Genomic DNA, 24,821 nt, shown 5'->3' on the forward strand with positions numbered 1-24,821 from the left:
TGTATTTCTCTTTTGAGAAGGTGCTTTTCATCTGCTGCACATCAAAACCTTACAGCCGCTTAACTAGCTAAGCATATATGCTGTATACCTATTAACACTCCATATATCGATAGAGAATCTTAATTTTTTGCCGCTGGTAAGGTTTTTATCACCAGTAAGCTTTTTCCTAGAAACCAAGGTGAAAAGCCAAGGCTCATACTACAAACCATCACCAAGGTTCAAAAGCATAAAGGAGAAAATGATGCAAAATCTGCAGGTAATCTGATGATGCTTTAAAGGCCTTAAGAAGGGAGAGGAAGGAAAAACTTAGGCATTGTGGGGAAAAAATTAGTTAGTCAGAAATTATGTCCTGACTGCTAGTTAATATGGGGTGGCAGTGTGAGCTGTAAGGAGGATGCTAAAAGGCTACAGGGTGATTTGGATGGGTTAGGTGAGTGGGGAAAATGCATGGCAGATGCAGTATAATGTAGATAAATATGAAGTTATCTACTTTGTTGGCAAAAACAGGATGGCAGAATATGATCTGAATGGTGACAGATTAGGAAAAGGGGAGGTGCAAAGAGACCTGGATGTCATGGTACATCAGTCATTGAAAGTTGGCATGCAGGTACAGCAGGTGGTGAAGAAGGCAAATGGTATGTGAGAGGATTTGAGTATAGGAGAAGGGAGATCTTCTGCAGTTGTACAGGGCCTTGGTGAGGTCACACCTTGAATATTGTGTACAGTTTCTGTCTCCTAATCAGAGGAAGGACATTTTTGCTATTGAAGGAGTGCAGCGAAGGTTCACCAGACTGATTACCGGGATGGCAGGACTGACATGAAGAAAGACTGGATCGACTAGGCTTATATTCACTGGAATTTAGAAGAATGAGAGTGGATCTCATAGAAACATGTAAAATTTTGACAGGATTGTCCAGGTTAGATGCAGGAAGAATGTTCCCGATGTTGGGGCAGTCTAGAACCATGGGTCACAGTCTAAGGATAAGGGGTAAGCCATTTAGGACCGAGATGAGGAGAAACTTCTTCACTCAGAATTGTGAACCTGTGGAATTCTCTACCACGGAAAGTTGTTGAGGCCAGTTCGTAAGATATATTCAAAAGGGAGTTAGATGTGGCCCTTGCGGCTAAAGGGATCAAGGGGTATGGAGAGAAAGCAGGAATGGAGTCCTGAAGTTGCATGATCAGCCATGATCTTATTGAATGTTGGTGCAGGCTCGAAGGGTCAAATGGCCTACTCCTGCACCTATTTTCTATGTTTCTATGTTTCCATGTTTCTATGTCATGAGAGGAGGCCTCTGACCGGGATCGCTGGCGATCGTAGCACAAAAAGTAGATGCAGATCTTTTTTACTATTCTTTGGCGAGTGCCCACAGGAAGCCCAGCACCAGGATTTCAGGCCCAATGCTCTGAACAATATAATACAAATTACACTACATTTCAGAAAGAGAAATTGATCCAGCAGCCTTAACTACAATTATTGAATAAATGGACTGTTCCTTTGGGCTAGTTAATAATCCCAACTGGAAACTCATATTTCACTTGGAATACTATATAGTGTAGAATAACAAGTCAATATGGTGACCTCTGCTAGGATCTCGAAATGCATCAATTTGCAGCATGAGAAGACCGTATAGTTGGTTGATCCCAATGTTGGCTGTATTTTAAGTGTACCTGTCCCCTAAGGTTCAATTAAGATACAGTGACACAAACTACAGAGCAAGTATCAAGATAACCAGATGTTTCTGCTTCAAAGAACAATAATATTTCAGTCCACTATTGGCTTATGTTCTGGTAGTTTTGAAGAGTACTGATTTGTTTTTTCAGACAAATATTGAATATAAAGCAATTATATCTTCCATTTCTTGTAGATGCTGTTAAGAGGGACATTGTGTTCCTTGTTGATGGATCGGACAAAGTCAGAGATGCTTTCCCTTCAGTTCAAAGATTCATTTCCAGAATGGTCGATAATCTTGACATTGGAAGTGACAAAGTCCAAGTTAGTGTAGTGCAATACAGTGACGATCCCAGAGTCAACTTCTACTTAAACAGCTACACAACAAAACGTGATCTGCAGCAAGCGATAAATAATCTCGGGCTACTAAGAGGGAGAGAAGCCAACACTGGTGAAGCATTGGACTATGTCACAAAGAATGTGTTCATTAAGTCTGCTGGAAGCAGAATGGAGGAAGGTGTGCCCCAGTTCTTGATCCTTCTCACTGCCAGCAAGTCCTCCGATGATGTTAGTCGGGCAGCATTGGCACTAAAACAGGCTGGTGTAGCACCTTTCAGTATCGGATCAGGAGACGCAGACGACTATGAACTCCAACAGATTTCACTGTCCCCTGATTATACTTTCAAGGTGGATGATCTGCGGAAAGTGGAAACACTGGAACAACGCCTGGAGTCACCTTTGACAACACTGAACAAAGATCGGATAATCCGAATCCAGACAAAGGTTCTTGGAGGTGAGAACGTAATTTCTCGGTTTAAAAATAAAACATCATATATCACAAACAAAATATAAATAAATTGCATCTGAAGAAATTATAGTGCTGCATTATAAATGGGTTGGAATGACAGTCAGATATTACATAGAATGACATTGATTATACAGCACCGAAATGGCTAATCGGCCCATCCATTCTTATGTCCACGGTTCCACTACACTCGATCCTCCTCCCATCCTACCTCATCTAACTCTATCAGCACAACCTTCAATTCCCTTGTCCCTCACCTCCTTATCTAGCTTTCACTTAAAGGTAGGTATACTATTCGCATCCACTACCCCCTGTGGTAGCGAGTTCTACATTCTCATCACTTTGAGTAAAGAAGTTTCTTCTGTTTTCCCTATGTGATTTCTTGGTGACTATCTTATATTATTGGCCTCTAGTTATGCGCTTCTCCATAAGTGGAAACTTTCTCTCTCTCTCTCTCTCTCTCTCTCTCTCTCTCTCTCTCTCTCTCTCTCTCTCTCTCACTCTCTCACTCTCTCTCTCTCTCTCTCTACTCTATCAAAATCTTTTATAATTTGAAAGACCTCTATTAGGTAACCCCTTAGCCTGTTCAAGCTTTCCTGATACTTACAATCTCTTGGATCTGGTATTATCCTTATAAATCTTTTATTGCACCCACTCCAGTCCTTCTATACCCTTTTTATAATATGGTGGCCAGAATTGTACACAATACTCCAAGTGTGGGCTAACCAAAGTTCAATAAAAGTTTAGCATAACTTCCCTACTTTTCATTTCTATCTGGATTTACTCTGGAGCATCCATGATGCTGAGAATGATGTGAATAGCACATTTAGTGAGTTGGCCACACCACAGGTAAAGGGTACATAGCCAGATAGGGGATGGGTGACCAACAGGAAGAGCAGTGGAAGGAAGGTAGTGCAGGGGTCCCCTGCCGTCAGCCCCCTGCAAAATAGATACACCGCTTTGGGTACTGTTGAGGGGGATGACTCATCAGGGGAGAGCAGCAGCAGCCATGTTCATGGCACCGTGGCTGGCTCTGTTGCACAGGAGGGCAGGAAAAAGAGTGGGAGAGCTAGAGTGGTAGGGGATTCTATTGTAAGGGGAATAGATAGATGTTTCTGCGGCCGCAACCGCGACTCCAGGATGGTATGTTGCCTCCCTGGTACAAGGGTCAAGGATGTCTCAGAGCGGGTGCAGGACACTTTGAAGAGGGAGGGTGAACAGCCAGTTGTCACGGTGCATATAGGTACCAATGAAATAGGTAAAAAACAGGATGAGGTCCTACAAGACAAATTTAGGGAGCTAGGAGCTAAATTTAAAAAGTAGGACCTCAAAAGTAGTAATCTCAGGATTGTTACCAGTGCCACATGCTAATCAGAGTAGGAATCGCCGGATAGCTCAGATGAATACATGGCTTGAGGAGTGGTGCAGAAGGGAGGGATTCTAATTCTTAGGACATTGGAACCGGTTCTGGGGGAGGTGGGACCAGTACAAACCAGACGGTCTGCACCGAGGCAGGACCGGAACCAATGTCCTAGGGGGAGTGTTTGCTAGTGCTGTCGGGGAGGACTTAAACTAATATATGGCAAGGGGATGGGAACCTATGCAGGGAGACAGAGGGAAGTAGAATGTGGACAGAAGCAAAAGATAGAAAGAAGAAAAGTAAAAGTTGAGGGCAGAGAAACCCAAGGCAAAAAGCAAAAAGGGCCAAATTATAGCAAAATCCTAAAGTGGCAAGGTGTGTTAAAAAGACAAGCCTGAAGGCTCTGTGTCTCAATGCGAGGAGTATTCGGAATAAGGTGGACGCATTAACTGCGCAGATAGCAGTTAACGGATATGATGTAATTGGCATCACAGAGACATGGCTCCAGGGTGACCAAGGCTGGGAACTCAACATCCAGGGGTATTCAACATTTAGGAAGGATAGACAGAAAGGAAAAGGAGGTGGGGTGGCATTGCTGACTAAAGAGGAAATTAATGCAATAGTAAGGAAGGACATTAGCTTGGATGATCCTTGGGAGGTCCTGCTGCAACTGTATAGGGTATTGGTAAGGCCGCACCTGGAGTACTGCATGCAGTTTTGGTCACCTTACTTAAGGAAGGATATACTGGCTTTGGAGGGGGTACAGAGACAATTCACTAGGCTGATTCTGGAGATGAGGGGGTTACCTTATGATGATAGATTGAGTAGACTGGGTCTTTACTCATTGGAGTTCAGAAGGATGAGGGGTGATCTTATAGAAACATTTAAAATAATGAAAGGGATAGACAAGATAGAGGCGGAGAGGTTGTTTCCACTGGTCGGGGAGACTAGAACTAGGGGGCACAGCCTCAAGATACGGGGGAGCCAATTTAAAACCGAGTTGAGAAGGAATTTCTTCTTCCAGAGGGTTGTGAATCTGTGGAATTCTCTGCGCAAGGAAGCAGTTGAGGCTAGCTCATTGAATGTATTCAAGTCACAGATAGATTTTTAACCAATAAGGGAATTAAGGGTTACGGGGAGCTGGCGGGTAAGTGGAGCTGAGTCCACGGCCAGATCAGCCATGATCTTATTGAATGGCGGAGCAGGCTCGAGGGGCTAGATGGCCTACACCTGTTCCTAATTCTTATGTTCTTATGATGTGGAATCAGTACGGGTGGAGCTACGGAATACCAAAGGGCAGAAAATGGAGTTGTGTACAGACCAGCAAACAGTAGTAGTGAGGTTAGGGACAGCATCAAACAAGAACTTAGGGATGCGTGCAATAAAGGTACAGCAGTTATCAGTTATCATGGGCGACTTTAATCTACATATTGATTGGGCTAACCAAACTGGTAGCAATGTGGTGGAGGAGGTTTTCCTGGAACGTATTCGGGAGGGTTTTCTCGACCAAAATTTTGAGGAACCAACTAGAGGGCTGGCCATTCTAGACTGGGTGATGTGTAATGAGAAAGGACTAATTAGCAATCTTGTTGTGCGAGGCCCCTTGGGGAAGAGTGACGATAACAGGTTAACATTCTTTATTAAGATGGAGAGTGGCACAATTAATTCAGAGACTAGGATCCTGAACTTAAGAAAAGGTAACTTCGATGGGATGAGACGTGAATTGGCTAGAATAGATTGGCTAGCGATACTTAAAGGATTGATGGTGGATAGGCAATGGCAAACATTTAAAGATCACATGGATGAACTTCAACAATTGTACATCCCTGTCTGGAGTAAAAATAAAATGGGGAAGGTGGCTCAACCATGGCTAACAAGGGAAATTAAGGATAGTGTTAAATCCAAGGAAGAGGCATATAAATTGGCCAGAAAAAGCAGCAACCCTGGGGACTGGGAGAATTTTGTAATACAGCAGAGGAGGACAAAGGGTTTAATTAGGAGGGGGAAAATAGAGTATGAGAGGAAGCTTGTTGGGAACATAAAAACTGACTGCAAAAGCTTCTATAGATATGTGAAGAGAAAATGATTAGTGAAAACAAATGTAGATCCCTTGCAGTCAGTCAGGTAAATTTATAATGGGGATCAAAGAAATGGCAGAACAGTTAAACAAGTACTTTGGTTCTGTCTTCACGAATTAAGACACAAATAACCTTCCGTAAATACTAGGGGATCGAGGGTCTAGTGAGAAGGAGGAACTAAAAGAAATCCTTATTAGGTGGGAAATTGATGGGATTGAAGGCCGATAAATCCCCGGGGCCTGATATTCTGCATTCCAGAGTACTTAAGGAAGAAGCCCTAGAAATAGTAGATGCATTGGTGATCATTTTCCAACAGTATATCAACTCTGGATCGGTTCCTATGGACTACAGGGTAGCTAATGTAACACTTTTTTAATGGGGGAGGGAGCAAGAAGGTGGATAATTATAGATCGGTTAGCCTGACATCAGTAGTGGGAAAAATATTGGAATCAATTATTAAAGATGAAAACCACATTTGGATAGCAGTGACAGGATCGGTCCAAGTCAGCATGGATTTATGAAAGGGAAATCCTGCTTGACAAATCTTCTAGAATTTTTTGAGGATGTAACTTGTAGAGTGGACAAGGGAGAACCGGTGGATGTGGTATATTTGGACTTTGAAAAGGCTTTTGACAAGGTCCCACACAAGAGATTGGTGTGCAAAATTAAAGCACATGGTATTGGGGGTAAGGTACTAATGTGGATAGAGAACTGGTTGGCAGACAGGAAGCAATGAGTAGAAATAAATGGGTCCTTTTAAGAATGGCAGACAGTGACAAGTGGGGTACCGCAGGGCTCAGTGCTGGGATCTCAGCCAATTACAATATATATTAATGATTTAGACGAAGGAATTGAAGGTAATATCTCCAAGTTTGCAGATGACACTAAGCTCACTAAGCTGGGTGGCAGTGTGAGCTGTGAGGAGGACGTTAAAAGGCTGCAGGGTGACTTGGACAGGTTAGGTGAGTGGGCAAACGAGTGGCAAATGCAGTATAATATGGATAAATGTGAGGTTATCCACTTTCGTCGCAAAAACACGAAGGCAGAATATTTTCTGAATGGCGGCAGATTAGGAAAAGGGGAGGTGCAGCGAGACCTGGGTGTCATGGTACATCAGTCATTGAAAGTTGGCATGTAGGTACAGCAGGCGGTGAAGGTGGCAAATGGCATGTTGGCCTTCATAGCTAGGGGATTTGAGTATAGGAGCAGGGAGATCTTACTGCACTTGTACAGGGCCTTAGTGAGGCCTCACCTGAAATATTGTGTCCAGTTTTGGTCTCCTAATCTGAGGAAGGATGTTCTTGCTATTGAGGGAGTGCAGTGAAGGTTCACCAGACTGATTCCCGGGAAGGCAGGACTGACATATGAGGAGAGACTGGATCGACTGGGCTTGTATTCACTGGAGTTCAGAAGAATGAGAGGGGATCTCATAGAAACATTTAAAATTCTGATGGGTTTAGACAGGTTAGATGCAGGAAGAATGTTCCCAATGTTGGGGAAGTCCAGAACCAGGGGACACAGTCTAAGGATAAGGGGTAAGCCATTTAGGACCGAGATGAGGAGGAACTTCTTCACCCAGAGAGTGGTGAACCTGTGGAATTCTCTACCACAGAAAGTTGTTGAGGCCAATTCACTAAATATATTCAAAAAGGAGTTAGATGAAGTCCTTACTACTAGGGGAATCAAGGGTTATGGCGAGAAAGCAGGAATGGGGTACTGAAGTTGCATGTTCAGCCATGAACTCATTGAATGTCGGTGCACGCTAGAAGGGCCGAATGGCCGACTCCTGCACCTATTTTCCATGTTTCTATGTTTCTATGATACCGGGCCACCACACGTGGGATCTGGCTATCGCTTTCATCATTACTATACCTGGGTGTGTGCTGTGGAGATCCGAGATGAATGTCTCCTTGCCCTTTTTAGGTAGCACAACGCAATTACCCCACAACAGGCAGTCTGCCTGAATAGACAGCTCGCCCTTTCGCCGCTGGAATGGCTTGATTAGCTCTTGCATTTCAACGGGGATGCTGATCCAGCTCCCATGCAGTACACAGTATTCACTGGAGTTTAGAAGGATGAGAGGGGATCTCGTAGAAACATATAAAATTCTGAAGGGACTGGACAGGTTAGATGCAGGAAGAATGTTCCCAATGTTGGGGAAGCCCAGAACCAGGGGACATAGTCTAAGGATAAGGGATAAGCCATTTAGGACTGAGATGAGGAGAAACTTCTTCATTCAGAGAGTTGTTAACCTGTGGAATTCCCTACCGCAGAGAGTTGTTGATGCCAGTTCATTGGATATATTCAAGAGGGAGTTAGAAATGGCCCTTAAGGCTAAAGGGATCAAGGGGTATGGAGAGAAAGCAGAAAGGGATACTGAGGTGAATGATCAGCCATGATCTTATTGAATGGTGGTGCAGGCTCAAAGGGCCGAATGGCCTAATCCTGCAACTATTTTCTATATTTCTATCCCTTTTAGATTAATCTCTCATGCGTGGTTTGCCTTTTTTATGGGCTTATTAACCTGTGTCAGTACTTTCATGATTTGTGTGTTTGTACTCCCAGATTCCATTGCTTCTCTCCCCCATTTAGATGCTTATTTTCTAAGTAATATCTGACCATGTTTTTTTTTACCAAAATGTAATACCTCATTAATCTGTTAAAATTAATTTGCCAATTATATGCCCACTTGCCCATTCTGCAAGTTTATTAAAGTCTTTTTGTACTTTGTTGCAGTCCATCTCAGTATTGACTCCCAACACCCCCCCTCCCACACCATCATTTTGGTGTTGTCCACAAATTTAGAAATTGTGTTTTTCATTCCAAATTCTAAATCGTTTAATATAAATTGCGAACAACATTGGTCCCAGCACTGATCCTTGTGGGACCCCATTTCCCATCTTCTGCCACTCTGAATAGTTACCCTTTAGCCGTACTCTCTGCTTTCCATCTTGAAGCCAGCTAGTTATCCATTATGCTACTTGTCCCCTGACTCCACATTCTCTGACCTCGTTCATTAGTCTATTATTTGGTACCTCATCGAAGGCCTTTTAGAAGTTTAGATATATTGTGGCTGAAATTGCCCTCCAACCAAAATGGGGCGTACTCATGGTTTTCTTTCTGGATTTACTGCCCCAATCATTGTCAGTGCGACGCTTATGACATCGGCACAATACAGACATGTGCCACGTTGCATTGACGCGTCATAGCATCCCTCCCCTTCAGTTAAAGAGGAGGGCCACTTTGAGCTCTGCATTAACTTTAGTGGTACCCACTGGATCACCAGGGAGGGTTTCAGCCATGCCAGCGGTCCGGTGTCCAAAGGGGGGCGCTGGGCTGCCTGTTGGCAGCCTGCCCGAACCCATGGCCACCATTATCGGGCCAACGACTGAGTCGGTTGACAATTAAAATAAAGTGGTGAATGGGGCAGTGCACCCTCCCCTTTAAGGGTGGACGCGCTGTCCAACCTTGAGCAGCCTCCCACCCAGGGAAAGCTGTTGGGTGCACCAAACAGCGGCCGATCCGCTCCTGCGGGACAATCTCCCTCATGGGGTGGAAAGGGGTCGTCACCGGTCGGTAAGGGGTCGACACGTGGCCGACGGGGCAATAGCATACACCGCCACAAAAATAAAGGAGGGCAATTTACAAAATGTTGGCACTCCGCCCGGACTAAGCGGTAGCTGCTTACCAACCCATTACTGCCTAACGGCTCTCTAAATAGGGGCATTTTCAGCCCCATTACATCTAATTCATAATCCTTGTCTACTCTGTTAGCTCTTCAAAAAATTCAGTGAGGTTCGTTAAGAAAGTCTTCCTCTTTTTTGAAATCCATGCTGACTATTCATTATTCTGTTTTGGTTTCTCGATGTTTTTCTATTTTCTCCTTTTAGTAGGAATTCCATTATCATTCTTGCCACTGATATTAAGCTGACTGGTCTCAAGTTCACTGGATGCATTCAATCTCCCTTCTTAAATATGGATATAACATTAGCCATCTGGCACTACACCTTTTTTTAATGAATTATTAAATATGTGTAGTAGTGCCTCTGTTACCTCTTCCCTAGATTCTTTAAAAATGCACGGATGCAATCTGTCTGGACCAGGGGAATATCCCCTTTGAGTTTGATTAGTTTATATAATATTTCTCCCCTTTATTTTAAATGTTTCTATATTTCTTCATCACCTCCCTTCCACTATTATTTTTTTATCTCTATCCACGTGGATTCTATTTCTGTCTTACTGTTTTCTATTGCCATTATGTCACACTTTTTTTCCTACTGCCATTGTTATCTATAAGCACAGCTATTCCACTTCCCATTTTCTCCCCTCTATCTTTTCTAATATGTTGTATCTTGCAGTGTTAAATTCCCAATCCTGATTTTTCTCCAGCCATGTCTCAGTAATACCTACTATATCTAGCTACTCACAACATATTATTGCCTCCAGCTCCCCAGTTTTATTATGGACACTGTGCATTGCTTTACAGACAGTTTTACTCAATTTTAATAACAGTTCCTCTCTTTATTTTTAACCATCTTTTTACATTCCTGTTCTGTAACTTTATTCCCTAGCCATTTATGTCCTCGATTAGTTTAATCTATCCTGTACGCTCCTTTCCTGTTTCATTTATATTTAGGCTTGTTTAATTTATTTTAGTTCCCTCCCCGTCTTATTAGTTTAAAGCCTTTGGCACCTCCCAATAACTCTTCTCTGCTAAGACACTGGTCTCATTCTGGTTCATGTGGTGCCCGACCCATCAATACAGCTCCTTCCTGTCCCTGTACTGCTGTCAGTGCCACACCATTTTCCCACATCATCCCTTTAGCCACGTGGTAACTCTCCTGACCTGTCTGTTTATGCCAATTTGCATGTGGAAATATAGGGCCCAAGTTTCCACACGATAAAAAACGGGCGCCCATCCGAGCTGGGCGCCCGTTTTTCGCACCTAAAACGGCGCCTAAAAAAAAATTGCGATTCTGGAGCGTTCTGCAGCTCCTTGTCTGCCTGGCGCGGCGCCCAGGGGGGGCGGAGCCTACACTCGCGCCGATTTTGTAAGTGGGAGGGGGCGGGTACTATTTAAGTTAGTTTTTTTCCTGCCGGCAATGCTGCGCGTGCGCGTTGGAGCGCTCGCACATGCTCAGTGTGAAAAAAACATTGGCACTCAGCCATTTTTGTAGTTCTTTGTAGCTGTTTAATTTTTGAATTTTTTAAAATAAAAGCACATTCACATCAGCACTTGCAGCCTTCTCACTGTCTCCTCCCTCCCCCCCCGTGGGAAAAACGGGTGCCGCCTCCTCCCACCCCCCAGTGGGAAAGAACGGGCGCCTCCTCTCCCCTCCACCCCCCCCCCCCCCCGCAGGAAAGAACGGGCGCCTCAGGCTGACTGCAGCATTCTCTGTGCCTCAAGCACTTTCACACAGGTAGGAAGATGGTTTATTTAATCTTTTCTTTGCTTATAAATGTTTATTCAGGTTGGATTTATTTGTATAATATTTGTAGAAGCATAAATAAGGATTGATTGTAGAATTTAATGACTTCCCTTCCCCCCCCCTCCCCCCCAATCTCGTTCTGGACGCCTAATTTGTAACCTGCGCCTGATTTTTTAATGTGTAGAACAGGTTTTTTCAGTTCTACAAAAATCTTCACTTGCTCCATTCTACTTTAGTTTGGAGTACGTTTTCACTGTGGAAACTTTGAAATCAGGCGTCAGTGGCCGGACACGCCCCCTTCTGAAGAAAAAATTCTGTTCCAAAGTAGAACTGTTCTACCTCACTAGAACTGCAGAAAAAAAAATGTGGAGAATTACGATTTCTAAGATAGTCCGTTCTCCACCAGTTGCTCCTAAAAATCAGGCGCAAATCATGTGGAAACTTCGGCCCATATAGTGGTATAAAATATTTCATTACTGTTTGCAGCCCTGGTATGTAGAAGCATAGTGTACCCGTACCAGTCTTGTGTTTCTCTTTTGAGAGGTTGCTTTTAATCTGTTGACTATCTTACAGCCAGTTAACTAGCGATAAGCAAATAAACGCTATACACACATTAACATTCCATATAGCAATACAGAACCTCTTACTTTACTGCTGCTGGTATGGCTTTTATTGTTGAGAAAGCAAGGGTCTGAACCATGAGCCTTGGTTTTTCACATCACTAAGGTTCAAAAGAGAAAAGGAGATTATGTAAAATCAGGGAGTAATTGATGATGCTTTAGAGGCCTCATGAAGGAAAGACTTGGGTATGGAATTAATTGGACAACTTGAGGTCCTGTGGAAAAACTGAGTTTGAGTTGGAGGCTGTGCCCTGTGCCCTGACTGCCAGTTAATGAGAATGCATGAAGGAGGAGGAGCATGTAGGATGGGTCATTTGGGGCTTAGCAGCAACGAGAGAGAGAATCTGAGGAGCACTAACAAAATTAAAATCAATGAAATAAAGAGAAACAAGTTTATGATGGGGGGAGGATGTTAGAGACTGGAAATGAGAGAGTGATCACTCCGTAAAAGATGAGGGAATTCCCTCAGAGCTGTTCATTTTCTACCATCATAACTTTGCACTACCACTTTTCTTAACTCTACCACACTTCTGGCAAAGTTACAGTGGCATAGCAGGAGCAGTTCCAAGGAAATTCTGAGCCAAGATTTTTTATTTTCTGTCCAGGAGTGCAAGAGCCTCCCAGATATGAGAACATTGTTCATTTCACAGACATATGCATTATTGAGGGCTATGAATTACTGAGGGGCAACATTTGGAGGAACACCTAAGAGGCACTCCTCGCCAGAGGGTGAAGTCTCCATTGCACAGCATGTCTACATCACTGTGGCTCCAGGTACCAAACTTGCGATCAACATGTATACATTTCAACACTGAATCATTGAGCTACCAGATGTTCTCTTCTTCTGTGTTGACCCACATCAAGTTTAATAAGAGCATTGAGTAGCTGCTGGAAATGTAGACATCATTTTCAGTTTTATCAGTTGCTCTCAAGACCTAATTGATGGAACTACTATCCCTAATCATGAATATGCAAGAACTAAACTTACTTTAATAGTTCAAGCTAGTATGCTACCACCAGAAAAAAGTTATGCAAGTTAATGCTTGTTTTCTGAGGTCTACTCATGATGCTTGTATCTTGAAGAAATCAAGAGTCTCTAGTTGTTGAAGGGGAAGAATGAATGCAGTGTTGGCTCCTTGGGGATTTGGATTACCCGCTGTAAGCCTGGTTGATGATGATTCTGTGAACCAAACCCTTTGGCAAACAAAAAGAATCATAGAATGATATAGCACAGAAGGAGGCCATTTGGCCCATCGTGCCTGTGCCAGCTCTTTGGTAGAGCGATCCAATTAATCCCACTCCCCTGTTCCTTCCCCATAGCCCTTGGAGTATTTATCCAATTCTCTTTTGAATGTTACTAATGAAATTGCTTGCACCACCCTTTCAGACAGTCCATTCTGGATTGCAACTCACTGGTTCTTTTGCCAATCACTTTAAATCCGTGTCCTCGTGTTACCAACGCTTATTCCACTAGAAACAGTTCTCCTTATTTACTCTCTTTCAACCATTCATGATTTTGAACCCTTCTGTGGAATCTCCCCTTCGCCTTCTCTGCTCTAAGGTGAATGACCCCAGCTTTCTCTGTATGTCCACATACGTGAAGTCCCTCATCCCTGGTGCCAGTCTAGTAAATCTCTCCTGCACCCTCTCCAAGGCTTTGACATCCTTCCTAACGTGTGGTGCCCAGAATGGAGCACAATACTCCAACTGAGGCCTAACCAATGTTTCATAATGGTTTAGCATAACTTCCTTGTTTTTGTAATTTATTCCTCTATTAATAAAGCCAAAGATCCCATATGTTTTTTTTTAACCAGCCTTCTTGACTTGTCCTGCCACCTTAAGATTTGCATACATATTGCCCCAGGTGCCTCTGTGCCTGCACCCCCTTAAAATTATACAATTTAGTTCATATTGGCTCTGGTCATTCTTCCTACCAAAATGTATCATTTCACAATTGTGCTTTAAATGACATCTGCCATGTGTCTGCCCATTTTACCAGTCTATCTGTATCTTCCTGAAGTCTGTTACTATCCCCTTCATTGTTTGCTACATTTCTGAGTTTCGTGTCATCTGCAAACTTTGAAATGATGTTCCATATACCCAAGTCTAGGTCATTAATATATATGAAACAGAACAGTGGTCCTAATACTGAGCCCTGGGGAACATCACTATATACTTCAGTCCAGTCTGAAAAACAAATGTTCACCACTACTCTCTGCTTTCCGTCCCTTAACCAATTTTGTATCCATGCTGCCACTGTCACTTTAATGCTATGGGCTTTAATTTTGCTATCAAGTCTATTTATGAGTACTTTGTCAAATGCCTTTTGAAAATCCATGTACACATCAACCACAATACCCTTGTTGATCCTTTCCGTTACTTCATGAAAGAACTGGAACAAATTCGTCAGACACGATTTGCCTTTAACAAATCCCTGCTGACTTTCATTTGTTAGCCTTTACTTTTCCAAATGTAAATTAATTTTGTCCCAGATTATTGTCTCTAAATGTTTCCCCACCACTGACGTTAGGCTGACTGGCCTATAGTTGCCAGGTTTATCCTCCTTTTTTTGAACAGGGGTGTAACATTTGCAATCCACCAGTCTGCTGGCACCACTCCCGTATCTAAGGAGGATTGGAGGATTATGACCAGAGCCTCCACAATGTCAACCCTTGCTTCCCTCAGCAGCCTAGGATGCATTCCATTCAGACTGGGTGACTTCTCTACTTTGAGGACTGCCAACCTTTTACGTACCACCTCCTATTTTTAATCCTATCTAATATCCCCACTGCTTCCTTTTACTGGTACATTGGCAGCATCCTCTTCTCTAATGAAGACCGATTAGTACCTCAGCCATGGACTCAGCCACCACAAGATGATCTCCTTTTAGTCCCTAATCAGCCCCACCCTTCCATTGCTACACTTACTATTTATGTGTTTATTAAAAACTTTTGGGTTCCTTTTTATGTTAGCCGTGAATCTATTCTCAAACTCTGTGTCCCCTTATTTCCTTTGTTAAATTGCCTCTGTACTTTCTATATTCATCTTGGTTCTCTACTGTATGATGAAGCTTACAATTGTCATAAACCTACTTTTTCCATCTCATTTTAACCTCTATGGCCAAGAAATTGCGGTCGGAGGTTTCCCGTGGCCGGTTGCCTCTGATCTCAGAAACTTTGACGAAAGTACCTGATAGCCTGGGGTTTCAAAGACTTCTGGTCCCAGGAGCTTATGCACTTTGTATCCATCACTGGGATCACGTGGGCCAGCCTAACCTATCCGAGTAGAGGTATTCCCATTCATACTTATGGTGAGTGAAACATCTCAGTATGAATGAGAATGCCCCCAAAAACACAAACACTGAAAATAATTTTTCAAAACCATCACATATTTCAAATTAATAAAAATGTAATTTAATTATTTGAAACAAAAATTTAATTTTTTGAAAATTAAATTTACATATTCTAAAGGGTCTAAAAATAAAATTGCCTTATTAGGATTATAAATGTTTAGATTATTGTTAATTTATTTTTCTGTACTTTAAAAGTCATAAGAATTTGAAGGACAGTTGTTGGGCAAATAGCCCAACTCTCCACCCGCAAAGGCCCTTTTACCTTCGGATGCATGTGATCTGTCGAAACATAGAAAATAGGTGCAGGAGTAGGCCGTTCAGCCCTTCGAGCCTGCACCGCCATTCAATGAGTTCATGGCTGAACATGCAACTTCAGTACCCCATTCCTGCTTTCTCGCCATACCCCTTGATCCCCCTAGTAGTAAGGACTACATCTAACTCCTTTTTGAATATCGAGGTGACAGATTGCAAATTTCAGGTTTAGACGCATGTGCTTCGCGTGCGCACCTCGTACGTGCCCATAGGGGCTGCAAATTCAGGCCCTATATAGAAGCATAGACATAGAAACATAGAAAATAGGTGCAGGAGTAGGCCATTCGAGCCTGCACCACCATTCAGTAAGATCATGGCTGATCATTCCTCTCAGTACCCCTTTCCTGCTTTCTCTCCATACCCCTTGATCCCTTTAGCCATAAGGGTCATATCTAACTCCCTCTTGAATATATCCAATGAACTGGCATCAACAACTCTCTGCGGCAGGGAATTCCACAGGTTAACAATTCTCTGAGTGAAGAAGTTTCTCCTCATCTCAGTCCTAAATGGCTTACCCCTTATCCTTAGACTGTGTCCTCTGGTTCTGGACTTCTTCAACATCAGGAACATTGATCCTGCATCTAACCTGTCCAGTCCTGTCAAAATCTCACAACTAATTTAAACAACTATTTGTTTGAAATGATTATACTGGGCTGAAATTGAGCCTATATTATCTAAATAAAGTCTACTTCAATAAATAAGAGATTCTCTTAGTGTTCCTCCATCACTTATGTTCTTCTTTCACAATAACACCAGGGATAAATAGGCTTGACAAATTGTCACCACTATTCATAAGAGACAAAACATAATTACATAATTTTTTCAAAATATCCAAATAAAAAATAGAAGTAAGTAAGTCCTACCCTACCTTCATCTTCAGCCCGGGAAAGCAGCGGGCCGGCCTGTGCGGTAGGCCACTCAGCCTGGGATAGGGGCGGGATGAACCAGCAGCCAGTATGATGATGATCGGGACCCATGCTGCAGCACAGAGAGGCTGGGGGCAGGAGCTACTGCGTATGCGCACACACTCCAATGCGCATGTGCAGACGTCCCAGCACTCTTTTCAGCACGGGACACTGGCTCCGCCTCCGACCCGACTGGCCAAGCTCCGCAAAGACCCGGGAGAGGCCAGACAGCCTGGGGACCGAGTCCAAAATGGGGACCAATGTTTTTCTGAGCACTTTTCAACACAGAAAAGCGGCGCATCTCCGACGAGTGCGCCAAAAAAAGGTGTGGGCCAATTTTGAGCCCTATTATCTCCTACAAGTAATGTTGTTAAACTTCAGAAAGAGATCTCCAACCATATATTCAATGTTAATTTTTCAGGATTAAAATATATTATTCCGACCTCATTTAGACTGGTAATATATAAATCTATTTTCCTTGTTATAGATGCATTATTTTGCAGGACAGAATTGGTCACTGAAATCTTAAAGAAGTCCACTTTTTTTTAACTTTCTTATCCAACTGCCCAAGTAAGTAAAATGAGACTCGACTGACAAAAAAGGTTTCCTTCACAAAAATGTACACAACATACATCTACTATGAATAAATCAGACTAAAACTGTCTAATCATCTGTTTGCCTAATTCTTTGTCAACATAAAACATCATCTCTAAAAGCTTTATTCATCACCCAGAAACTTCACAGGATAAATTAGATTAAAATTCTCTGTATATCCATAGAATCAATTCAAACAGCTCTGCAGTCAGTTCCTGTTAAGTCTTTTTGCCAAATTTTCTCCACCAATATTCAATAACCTTTTTTTGTTGCAAGTGGCAGATATTTTCTGTCTTTTCTCCTAAAATTGCTTTGTAGCATTAAGAAAATATGGAAGTGGGAGCTTAATAAATGCTGTGAACCAGAAACAAGCAACAGACTAATCATTTTGCAATGCATTTCCAATCAAAATTGACAAGATTGTAAGCAGTGCTATCCTGTGTTTGTCTTGGAATTGGGGCAATGAAAAGTGATAATTTTTTAACTGCAGATATTCTTTTACGATGCGAACTAGGTTTCTACACCTATTTTCACTAACCGTAAGAAAAACGTCAAATTGCTGGGTAGTTGGTGGAAAAATAGCTCAACTCTGTATCTACAATTGGTTTTTCCAAGGATGATTTGTCAAGGTACACCTTGACATATTGCAAGTTCAGGATTTAGCACATGCGGAAACCTCAAAATTGTGGTATGTTTCAAAAGTGGTATGATAGTGTACTCTGAGAAATCCGTCATACCCATTGCAAAATCTGGGCCAATGTCTTTGAGTACATCATCTTTTTCTAGTGCTGCAATAGTACCTTTGATCAATACTGCCACAATCCATCTTTATGCCCTTCCTTATCTTTCCGGAATACATCTGATTAATAATCCCACCTGGAGCCTCATAGTTCATTTAAACAATAACAAGTCAATATGGTGACTTCTGGTATGATCTAGAAGTGCATCAATTGTTTTATTGCAATGTTGGCTGTATTTTACTGTACCTGCCCCATAAGATTCAATTAAGAGACGGCACCACAAAATAGGGTCTTAAAAGAAGTAGCTGCAGAGATAGCGGATGCATTGGTTGTAATCTACCAAAATTCCCTCGATTCTGGGGTGGTCCCAGCGGATTAGAAAATGTAACGCCCCTATTTTTTTTAAAAAAGGAGGCAGACAAAAAGCAGGAAACTATAGACCAGCTAGTTTAACATCTGTTGTTGGGAAAATGCTGGAGTCCATTATTAAGGAAGCAGTAGCAGGACATTTGGAAAAGCATAATTTAATCAAGCAGAGTCAGCATGGTTTTATGAAAAGGAAATTATATTTCACAAATTTGCTGGAGTTCTTTGAGGATGCAATGAGTAGGGTGGATAAGGGGGAACCAGTGGATGTGGTGTATTTGGATTTCCAGAAGGCATATTCAATAAGGTGCCACATAAAAGGTTACTGCACAAGATAAAAGCTCACGGGGTTGGGGATAATATATTAGCATGGATAGAGGATTGGCTAACTAACAGAAAACAGAGAGTCGGGATAAATGGGTCATTTTCCAGTTGGCAAACAGTGACTAGTGGGGTGCCGCAGGGATCGGTGCTGGGTCCTCAACTATTTACAATCTATATTAATGACTTGGATGAACCGACCAAGTGTAATGTAGCCAAGTTTGCTGATGATACAAAGATGGGTGAGAAAGCAAATTGTGAGGAGGACACACAAAATCTGCAAAGGGTTATAGACAGACTAAGTGAGTGGACAAAAATTTGGCAGATGGAGTATAATGTGGGAAAATATGAGGTTATCCACTTTGGCAGAAAAAATAGAAAAGCAAATTATAATTTAAATAGAGAAAAATTGCAAAGTGTTGCAGTACAGAGGGACCTGGGGGTCCTTGTGCATGAAACACAAAAAGTTAGTATGCAAGTACAGCAAGTAATCAGGAAGGCAAATGGAATATTGGCCTTTTATTGCAAGGGAGATAGAGTATAAAAGCAGAGAAGTCCTGCTACAACTGTACAGAGTATTGGTGAGGCCACACATAAACTGCGTACAGTTTTGGTCTCTGTATTTAAGTAAGGATATACTTGCATTGGAGGTTGTCAGAGAAGGTCAACTCGGTTCCTTCCAGAGATGAGGCATTTGATTTATGAGGATAGATTGAGGAGGTTGGGCCTATACATATTGGAGTTCAGAAGAATGAGAGGTGATCTTATTGAAACATTTAAGATAAAGATGGGGCTTGACAAGGTGGATGCAGAGAGGATATATCCACTCATGGGGGAAACTAAAACTAGGGGACATAGGGCTCAATTTTTGTTGGTGTACTTAGAGTTACACCCGCTTTTTTGGGGCCTAAGTACACCAAGACAAATTCTAAGTTTCCCCGTTGGATTTCTTCATTTTGGCATGGCGTAACCCGACCTTTAGTTTTGGGGGTGGAGCCTTGATCTGCGCTAAAAAGATAGGGCTGCCATGGTAACCAGGGAATGGCCTACTCCTGCACCTATTTTTCTGCGTTTCTATGACACAATGTGAGCTGAGACTGCAAAATGAAACATACAGCCAGCTCCCAACACATTAAAAGAATTGAAAAACACACAGCAGCAACTTGCCTCCAACCCCGCCCAAAAGGGCTTCCCAGTCCGGTCCCATTCTCGGTCCCCATTCTACTGGTCCAGTCCCATTCTCAGTCCACGGATTTTTCTTTGTCTCTCTCTCGCTCTCTGCCTGTCGCTCTCTCTCTCTTTTCTCTCTCTCTTCTCTCTCTTTTCTCTCTCTCTCTTTTTTCTCTCTCTTCTCTCTCTTTTCTCTCTCTCTCTCTTTTCTCTCTCTCTCTCTCTCTCTCTCTCTTTCTCTCTTTTCTCTTTTTTCTCTCTCTCTTTTCTCTTTTCTCTCTCAGTCTGCCTGTCGCCCGCGCCTGCCGTCTCCCTCCGAGTATCTGCTGTGCTGATTTCCTTAACTCTCCAGAAGGTTTTTCCACAGAGGTCACATACGCTGGCCCAAGCACAACTGGAGTAACTCTCAGCTGGCCAAACTTCCCTAATTGGCCAGAATTGGTATAGATAGCTGGTTACGCCCCATTTGACTGAAAACAAAACTGACCTAAAAAAATCGTAACCGAGTTACGCTGCTGCAAATTGATTGATGAACTGTTGTTTTTGAACTTAGGCCAAAAAGATTAGCCTGCTCAAAAAAAACGGCGCAAATCACTGGGGAAAATTGAGCCCAGAGTCTCAGAATAAGGGTCGCCCATTTAAGACTGAGATGAGGAGGAATTTTTTCTTGGAGGGTTGTAAATCGGTCACATTCGTTGCTTCAGAGAGCTGTGAAAGTTGGTGGGGGGGAGGGCAGACGGTGTCTAAGGACACCCTGGACCAGCTCTTAGCCTGGAAGGTCCAGCTGTGGATTACCTTATCTTTAGCAGAAGCTGTCACTGGTGACTGGGGTGTAAACCATGTACGGTGCATGGTTGGTGTTATATATGTAAACTTGTATTTGCTCTGTACAGCCACCAGAGGGCTCATCCCCTGGAGTACCAAGGGATCCCACAATCCCTTGGGAGCACAGGTATTTAAGGAGGCTTCACAGGTTGGAGAGGCATCTGGAGACCTGCAATAAAAGACTAAGGTCTCACTTTACTTTGAGCTCACAGTGTTCAATCTTTCTTTCTTCATACATAACAGTTGGCGAGTCAGTGGTGGGAGCCGGAATGCTGTCATCCTGAGGAAGGACAGCAGCTTCCATTTCCTGGGAGCCACTGACACTTTGACAGGACTGGGCCTCAGCATCCAGAGCACAATGTGTCTCCATAACTTGCTGGTCTGCTTCGGCACCGTCCCTTCCCTGTTGGACAGTGGAGAATGCAGAGAGGATGGCAGCAGTCATCAACTGCATCACATCACCAAGCTGCAGTGCAGCTTGTGCCTGCAATTCGCCAGAGTCTGCAACATGGTCAAGGGCACGTGCCACATAATCTGGAACTCCACTCTTCATGCTCGAGGCCACCAGCCTCTGTGTGGGCAATGGTGGCCTCGCTCGACTCCTGAGGTGCGATGACAATCCATGACGCTGCCTTTGCAACAGTCGCGGAAAGCTTGTCGATGCTCTCTGGGATCCATTCCAATGCATCCATAAGCTCACAGTGCATGCCTGAGTTTTCCCTGGACATTTCCACCAAGTCCATTTTCATGTCTGCCTGTCGTTGAACAGACCAACTTTGCCAACGCCCTCGAGAGAGCTGGCCTGCAAGATTCCCCTCTCACTGCATTGCTGTAGGTAACCGGGGCCAGGAACCTTGCAAAATTGTTTCCGTCACTCGATGTGGTCTCTTGAGTTGTGGCAATTGGTGGGCTCTGTGGCTCAGTCATCTGCGTTGTATCTGTAGCCTCGTCATTACCACCATGGCCAAAGGTGAAGGCGTCCTGGGAAGGCTGGCACGATTGTGGCTGTTCTTCAGCAAGCACAAAGAAACATGCGTGTGGTTAGCAGAAGGGGAGGGGCAGGGTGACATGAGGAAGATGGCATTGCCCATGTTCATTTGAAGGCCCCCCGCCCACTTCATTATACGTCTCAATGCAGTCTTTTCAGTCGCCCAAACATTTACATACCCTCACTACCCAAAGGGGGCTCAGCATCGCCCCTGGCAACTGCCCAAACTGCTACTTCAATGAGGGCCAACCGAGTTAGCTGTTATAATTGAGGCGGACCCCCGCCTGTGTGTAGCTCCTCATTCCTGCTGTGAGAATGCTTCAACTGTAAAGAGAAAAAGGAATCGGAAAGTGCTTATCTCCTGTTGTGCCGCATATGCCTACCATAATACAATAGGTGAGACTGTGTGGATGTTTGAACGAAAGTCATTTGATCGGTGTGGATGTTGCATGAGCTTTGTGAACGATTGTTAGGAGGTGAGAGGGATGTAACGTAGGGACTGCAGGTGATCTTTATGAAACCCATAACAGCAGTGGGAGTGTATTGCGAGGAAGGATGTCAATGATCGAGTTTATGTGCATCGATCATTAGGAAGCAATGGGTAGAGAATTCATCTTTCATCTTTCTTGGGCATTGTGAAAGCCACCCACAGACAGCAAGACTTTTGAGAGAGACCATATGAATGAAAGACTTCACATAGATTCATGTTAGAAGGATAGGAGGCAAGCATAAATGTGAATGGTACTCACCCTGATGAATCTGGTAAGGTCGTTGAACTTTTATGTCCTAGTTCTGGACACAGTGTCTGCAGCAGAGACCTCCTGTGCAATCTCTGCCCACAGCCTTTTCAATATTGGTGGCAGTGGTTGGCTACCGCAGCAAGATGGAGTGAGGACCACCTCCTCTCCACTGCGTGGAGTAAGGCTTCACCCGCTTCATTAAAGAAGTGTCTGGCATGCCGCTTTCCTTCCTGCTCCTCCATCCCTGCAGTGGTGCCTGAAGTGGAGCATATCAGACGTGCAGGAAGCTGCCGTGCCCTGAATTAGCGTTTGCACCCAGGAAATGTTTTTACTGCGCATGTGAAAAATGTCCGCTGCTTCCTCTGCTGCAAGTTTTGGCTCGGGCGCACAAAGTCCATTGTGTAATGCCTGAGTTAATGCCAAAGCTCCTCCAACTTACATTTTTATCAAAACTTAGTCGAAGGCGCAAGCTATTTTCAGCCACTATCTTTAACGTCCCGCTGCGATTAGCACCTCAAAATCACAAAAACCTCAAATCCAGCCCTACAAATGTAAGCCCTTGGATAAGTATGAGCAGATTAGGGAAAATTAGTATTGTTTTAATCTAAGTGACATCAGTCTGACAGCTAATTTGACTCTTCGATGTATGAAATTAAAAGTTACTCACGTGGCAGATGAATAAGAGGAAGATGAATGAATGTCAATCCAGAATATCCGAAATATGTCAGAACGTTATACACAAGAGGATTATAATCGGAAATTAAGGCAGACCAAGCAAACACTCGGGAGGTGAGGTTTGCTGTGAATCATTAAACTGCATTATTTCACTGCGAGTATTCATACAGAGCAACCACAGTTATCATCAGATTTACTTTGTTGATTCAGTACAACTTGTCTTTGTGCAATAATAGTAAAATAATGAACATGCTACACTTCTGCTCGTTAGTGAGTTGTCTTGCCTGACTTAAATTAATTTCTAACTCCTCCTACATTGTATGCTTTTCTGGACCTCACTTTCAAAGACTTTACTGCTTGCTTGAATTCCTATCTCTGACTTATTGTCAGTGAGATCAAGCACTTTCTAATACAATGAGTGAAGTAATTTTTAATTGCCAAGACAGTCTAATGAATTGCTTATAATTTACATACTGTATGTCCATTAGCATCTTAACTAACATCTCCAGAGCCTTTTTTTAAAAAAAAAACATGTCTGATTACACTGCATTGCAAAACCCAACATGAAAAATAATTCATTTTCCCAAATCCTTTCGGTGGAAAAATCATCAAAAAATTCGAAAGCATGACGATGTCTGAACAACAATTTCACTAACACTTACTGAGAGGAAATGTTATCATTAGATGGTTTACTTGTCTATTTTACTACATCTGATTGGTAAGTTGACACTCCAGTGCAGTGCTGCACTGTCAGAGGTGCCGTCTTTCAGATGAGACGTTAAACCAAGGCCAGATCTGCACTCTCCAGTGGACGTAAAAGATCCCATGGAACTATTTCGAAGAAGAGCAGGGGAGTTATCCCTGGCGTTGTGGCGTTGCACACCAGCTCAACTCTTCTGGGTGATACTGCTCCGCGCCCCCGCAAAACCGACCCCAAAAACACCAGTGGGGCGCTGGAAGCTGATCGCCCGCCCAGTAGTTCGCAATTTGGTCTACTCCAAATGTTTTCTGCATTTGCCCATTACATGTTTTCACAACAAACACTCCGTTTTCATCACAAACACTCGATTCCCCTCTTTGGCTAATACAGTGCTAGCAGCCCATCTGGGACCATGATCATGGCCTACATCATTTGTTCTGATGTCATGTGGAGGAGCCATGCGATCATGGTACATTCTCTGCTGATAGCATACAGAAGACTTGGTTCTGAGTGATTCTGTCCGGTGACTGCGTAGCACCTGGGGTAGCCGGGTCTGTGGGGAGTCTACCGTGATACGTGTGGTGCTCTGCTTTATGATTTGGTCTGCCCGCTCCAGACTATTGTCGCTGACCCTAAGGTCTGGCAAGCCAAGGATTGCTGCTATGGCCTTGAGACTTTCAGTGGTGACGGGAGGCCACATGGTCTGCGTGGATCCTGGGCCATAGTATGGAGGCCCAGGACCATCGACTGTGTGTAGCCTCCCTGCCTTTCATTGCAACGTTGCAGGGTTGCCCCATAGGGAGCAATCTGATGGGATGAGCATTTCATCTTTGCGACGGATGAGCTGCAACATCCCGTCTAGCGGTTCGCCGTTAGCAGGCGATAAAGTGGGATCCTGGTGGTCCAGGTCCTAAGCTGGGGGACAGTTATGGTTGACCCCTCGCTTTCTAGCACTTCCATAACAGCGAGCAGGTCTGTGGGCTGTGCCGTTTCCACCCGGGTGGTGGGCAACGGTAGCCAACTGAGGGCATCAGTACCGTTCTCAGTGGCTGGCCTGTGACGGATCATGTTACAGTGCAAAGACAGTGTTAGACACATTCGAAACAAAGCATTGATAATAGTGCCTCTGCTCTCCAAAAACTGTGGGATGGGCAGCTTGTCTGACTTGA

General features: G+C 43.5%; 1 protein-coding gene across 2 annotated transcripts in view; it reads left to right on the forward strand.

Annotated features, from left to right (window-relative positions):
• Positions 1-24,821, forward strand: part of LOC139260007 (collagen alpha-3(VI) chain-like) — a 263,220-nt gene that overhangs the window by 100,184 nt on the left and 138,215 nt on the right. For both annotated transcript variants that reach the window (XM_070876050.1, XM_070876051.1), the window contains one exon: positions 1,869-2,465. In XM_070876050.1, the coding sequence (XP_070732151.1) occupies positions 1,869-2,465 (597 nt within the window). The remainder of the gene's footprint in view (positions 1-1,868; positions 2,466-24,821) is intronic.

Source organism: Pristiophorus japonicus, chromosome 3 (assembly GCF_044704955.1).
Source record: "Pristiophorus japonicus isolate sPriJap1 chromosome 3, sPriJap1.hap1, whole genome shotgun sequence".
Classification (NCBI taxonomy): domain Eukaryota; kingdom Metazoa; phylum Chordata; class Chondrichthyes; family Pristiophoridae; genus Pristiophorus; species Pristiophorus japonicus.